Source organism: Dipodomys ordii, unplaced genomic scaffold, assembly GCF_000151885.1.
Source record: "Dipodomys ordii isolate 6190 unplaced genomic scaffold, Dord_2.0 Scaffold2, whole genome shotgun sequence".
NCBI classification, from domain to species: domain Eukaryota; kingdom Metazoa; phylum Chordata; class Mammalia; order Rodentia; family Heteromyidae; genus Dipodomys; species Dipodomys ordii.
This window is the reverse complement of record NW_012267218.1, coordinates 135,618-140,714: the sequence shown is the minus strand read 5'-3', so window position 1 is coordinate 140,714 and position 5,097 is coordinate 135,618. Positions and strand designations below refer to the sequence as shown.

Genomic DNA, 5,097 nt, shown 5'->3' with positions numbered 1-5,097 from the left:
CCTGCCGTGTCCCGCCCGGCCGCCGTGTCCCGCTCGGCTGCCGTGTCCCGCCCGGCCGCCCTGCCGTGGGGCCCTGGACTTGCAGCGCCTTTCCCAGGGCCTGCGGAAGCTCCGCCTTCCTGCCTGCAGCCTGGAAGGGGACAAGGCCACTAGGTACTGACGCCGGTCAGGCAGCCCGTGTGCCGAGGCAGCGTGCCGGAGACAGCCACGCCAGGCTGTTTACGCCGGTTCATCTCCTTTGGATGCAGGTAGGAGTCACCAGGAGTTCCTAAGCCCCTGACACACGACCTCCTGCCTTCCGCCGGCTCTGAGTTCTGACTCCTGGGGCGGGTTGGCCCCTCACCAGCACACGGGGCTGCCTGACCCGTCCTCTCGGGTCAGTTCACAAGCCCAGCCCTCCTCACTGCGGCGCCCAGGCCCGTGACCCAAACAGAGGCCCAGCCGCCTCACCAGGGGCCCTGACTCTGGGGCTGTGTCCCAGGCCTGGACCCCGCCCGGTGACGCCCCTGGCAGCCCGTGTCAGCTCTCAGAGAGCCAGGGCTCCAGCCCCTGAGTCTCTAAGATCAACCCATTATAACCATCATTTTGTGTTAAAGACTTCAGAGAATCTAACACTCACCCAACAGGAAGTGGTTATGAACAGGCGGGCTTTGAACTTTAACATTCTTTGCTCACGCCTGTCATCCTAACTACTCAGGAGGCTGAGAGCTGAGGATGGCCATTCAAAGCCAGGCAGGAAAGTCCATGAGCCTTTTTTCCCCCTGCCAGTCCTGGGGCTTGAACTCAGGGTCTGGGTGCTGTCCCTGAGCTTCTTTTACTCAAGGCTAGCACTCTACCAGTTGAGCCACAGCGCCACTTCCAGCTTTTTCTGTGTATGTGGTATGAAAGAATTGAACCCAGGGCTTCATGCATGCTAGGCGAGCACTCCACCACTGAGCCACATTCCCAAAGCAGCACACACACAGAATTCACACCCTTACAGCTTGACTCAAGGAACAGACGTCATGCTTTGAGTCTTGCTGGGAGCAAAGTTGAGCCCCAGGTAGCCCCTCACCCCCAGAGTTATGGCAGCTGCGCCCCAGAGGTGTGTGGATGGAGGTGCGTGGATTCTGGGAGCCCCTGCGGAGTGTGGACCCAGGAAACACCCCCAAGTCACTCATCCAGAGGTGGCTGAGAGCCGCTGTGTCAGAGGAGGAAGCCGCCGCCACGGTCACTCCTACCGCGGCCCTGGCCGGGCGGGGGTCGCTGGCGCAGCGTGGTGTACCCCAAGGGGCGCAGAGCCCCGCTGGGTGAGGAGAGCATGTCACGGCCCCCTGGGCTCTGGGTGGCCCACTTCCGGGGCGTTCTCTGCTGTCTGCGTAGGTCCGTCTCCACCCCTCCTCCCCTCCAGGCGGCAGGTGCGCTTGGCTGGGGTCACTGTCGGAATTCGAGAGGCCAGGCGTGGCTTCACGGGGCCGGTGCACTCAGCGCCCTTCTCCCAGGACTGAGCCGCAGCGCTCCTTCTTGCAGTCCCATGTGGAGCTCGGCCCTCTTGTCGACAGGTTGGGCTTGCTGGCCCGTGAGTGCAGTCCCGGCTCTGAGGGCGGCCATAGGCTCCTGTACTGGTTTCTACTATGGCAGAGACGCTAGCATTGTACCGTGAATTATTTGTATTGGCCCAGGCCTTTAAACATTTTAGTCCATGCCCATGCCCCAGCGGAAGGAAAACCCTGCTCTATGCGGGCTTACTTCACTGATCATCTTTTAACCGAATGTCTTTTCTCTTTTGGTGGTACTGGGGTTTGAGTTCGGGGCCGAGCCCTTGCTAGGCGGGCACTCCGCCCGTCTTTCGCACGATTCGTACGATAGGGTCTTGCTTTCGGTCTAGGACGGTGCGCCTCTCATCTGTGCTTCCCCACGTAGCTGCAGAGGGAAGGCAGGAGCCGCCGTGCCCAGCCCTTGGTGGAGATGGAGTCCTACGAGCTTCTTTTGGCTGGGCTACCTTTGAACTGTGGCCCCTGATCTCTGCCTGCCACAGTGCTAGGCTTGGCCACTGCTCCTTTCCTGTCCCAGGACCCTGGCCAAGGTCTCCCGGGTGGGTCCGCGGGTCTCCCGGGCGGGTCCGCAGGCCTCCCGGGCGGGTCTGCAGGTCTCCTGGGCGGGCCCTGGCGGTTTCCGGGTGACTTGACTGACGTGCCTTCTTCATTTTTCGTTTTTGAGTCAGGGTCTTGCTAAGTAGCCCAGGCTGGCTTTGAGCTAGCGGCCTTCCCGAGGCAGGCTCAGCGCATGAGGACAGCAGGCGTGCACTGGGCGCCTGGCCAGGGGCTGCCCAGGCTGTGACCATTTTGTGGACACGTGTGCGGGAAGCCCCTGCCGCTGAGCTGCGCTCCCAGCCTCTGCCTGGACTTTGGTTTTGAGACAGAGTTTTATTTCTACCTTGGCCCAAACAGGCCTCAAGTTTGTGATCTTCCTGCCTCTGGCTGCCGGGCACGCACTCCCATGCCAGCCTCTACGTGGGCTCTGTGGGGACCCCTCGGGGCTCCGCGTGAGATCACCAGCTCGTTCCTTCACCAGGCCTCTGCCACTGGCGCCGGGCGCAGCTGTGTGGCCCCGCCGGGCTGCAGGGGCCCCGTTGTGAGCGGGCGCCAGCGGGGGCAGCGCGCCTGCACTCCCTGCAGGACACACGGCCCACGGTGCCGTCCCCAGGGCAGAGGAGAACTCTGCATGGAAGATCTCTCTTCCTTCCCACTTACCTATGTGTTTATTTTTGTAAAGATGCTGTACAGAGGGGTTACAGTTACAGCAGCAAGGTAACCAGTGCAATTCCTGTTGAGCATTGCTGCCTCCTCTGTTTTCCCCTCCCCTCCCTCCTCCACAACTACACTCCCCCTCCACCCCCAGCTGAGGCTGTAAAGTTCCTGTTCACATAGTGTTTTGTACATCTCATTGTTACAGTGGGTCAACCTGTATCCTTATTTCAGCATTTTGTTTTTTCCCTTCCCCTCCCTGAATTAGAGAAGTGTATATACACGATGCACTGACATCAAATACAGTGATTATTTATGTGTTTGTTTGTTGACCCAACAGTCATCGAAGGGACAGATCCTGTGGCTCATCATCAAGCCCCGCTGGCTGTCGGGTTCGGCTCCGGCCTCAGCTCTGTCTTCTTGCTCACTGTGGTTGAAGTTAGCAACCCTGTGGTCCCGGCATCCAGCGCTTCCTCCCGGCTCTTTCCTAAAAAAAGAAAAAAAAATTTAGGACTCAGTGGCACAAGGGTTTCATGTGAAAATTCTACAGATTGTGTAGTGTGCTGTGCGCAAGCTCCCTCCTCTGTCACATTCCCCGAACACCCTCTGCCTGCTCCCTCTCTCAAACAGTGTGGCAACAAATATAACAACAGAAGGGGCTATCAGCTGGGCGCCGCTGGCTCACGCCTGTCATCCTAGCTACTCAGGAGGCTGAGATCTGAGGATCTCGGTTCAAAGCCAGCCTGGGCAGGAAAGTCTGTGAAATTCTTATCTCCAATGAACCACCAGAAAACCGGAAGTGGCGTTGTGGCTCCAGTGGTAGCACTTGCCTTGAACAGAAGAGCTGAGGGACAGCGCCCAGGCCCAGAGTTCAAGCCCCATGACCAACAAAAAAGGGGGTCTGTCATAATTATGTAATTCTATATGTAATACACTTTGAGCCCCAGTACTGTGCCCTGCCCTCTTGCTCATCTCCCCTCCAATGTCCTTTCTCCAACTCTCTCTCTCTCTCCCATTTTTTTTATTTTGGTCAGTCATAGGACTTGAACTTGGGGTTTTGGTCAGTCATAGGACTTGAACTTGGGGCCCGGGCACTGTCCTTGAGCTCTTTTGCTTAAGGCTAGTGCTGTACCACTTTGAGCCACAGCTCCACTTCCTATTTTTCTGGTGATGAATTGGAGATAAGGACTTTGCTGCCTGGGCTGGCTTTGAACCATGAATCTCATATCTCAGCCTCCCGAGTAGCAGGATGACGGCATGACCCGCCAGTGCCCGGCCTTTTGCAGCTCGTGTGGTTGCGAGGCCTGTTCCTGTCGGGATCCCTTTCCTGGCCAGGTCTCCCTGCAGTCTGAGTGCTGTCTTACCTTTCCTTGCTCTCGTGAGCTGTCTGCCCTGTTCTCCATCTCGGCTCACCTTCTTCGTCCTCACCTTGTTCTTCGTAACTCTGTGGCTCTCCGTCCCTCTGGGAGCTGCTCCCAGACTTCCTGAGGAGACAGTGGCAGCAGTGCTCAGGACAGGTTTGCAGTCCTCTGTAGAACTTCCCCCTTGCCCCCGTCTTGAGGGGCGTTGGGTGTCACCCGGGAGATGTGTCCTCTGGCTTCTTCACGGTGGTTTTTCCTGACTGATGCCCGCTGGGTAAGGTGACTCCCTGACCCCAGAGCACGTCTGAGCCCTGCACTCTGGCCTTGCAGGGACCCAGCAAGGGCTGGGTGACCTGACCTGCCGGGGCCAGCCCCGAGGCCAGGCCCACCATGGCCACGCCAGCGGACTGCCCTCTGCTGGGTCCCGAGGAGCCCTGAGACACGGGGGCAGAGGGGCAGCTGGCCACATTGGCTCTGGGCACATCCCGCGCTGTCCACAGCCCATCCTCACGCCCTGACCTTAGTCATAAGCTAAGTGTGGCCAAGCGTCCCGGGCACTGTGGGCAGCCTGTGCAAGGGCCCCTGCAAGTGGAAACCTGGCGCGTCCAAGCTGACCACAGGGCACAGCCCCCTCCCCCACACCCTGAGACAGGCCCTTCCTCCACAGGCACTTTCAGAAGAGGCTTGTGAGCAGCGGTGTGACGCGGCCACCAGCCACACGAGGGCAGTGGAGTCCATGCACATCGGTGCCCGCCCCGGCCCTCTGCGGGGACACACCCGGCAGGCAGGCCCGGCCCGGCCTCCCCCTGGCTGCAGGCTCCAGGGCGGCCTGGCCCCCAGACCCGACCCTGAGGAAGGGCGCGCGGGACCGCGGGCGCAGGGGCCAGGGTCACCAGGGGGAGATCGGGGGCGGGGTGCCGGAGGCCTCAGGGCACACCCACTGCACCCCGGGGCAAAGGTGGGACGGGGGAAAGGGTATGTACACGCAGGTGTGTGTGTGTGTGTGTGTG

The 5,097-nt window shown here is 60.0% G+C and overlaps 1 protein-coding gene across 1 annotated transcript in view; it reads left to right on the top strand.

Annotated features, from left to right (window-relative positions):
• Positions 1-1,487, top strand: part of Tmem121 (transmembrane protein 121) — a 16,966-nt gene extending 15,479 nt beyond the window's left edge. Inside the window, exons 2-3 of the mRNA XM_013012665.1 lie at positions 1,083-1,289; positions 1,391-1,487. Coding sequence (XP_012868119.1) covers positions 1,083-1,289; positions 1,391-1,487 — 304 coding nt within the window. The remainder of the gene's footprint in view (positions 1-1,082; positions 1,290-1,390) is intronic.
• Positions 1,488-5,097: the final 3,610 nt, after the last annotated feature.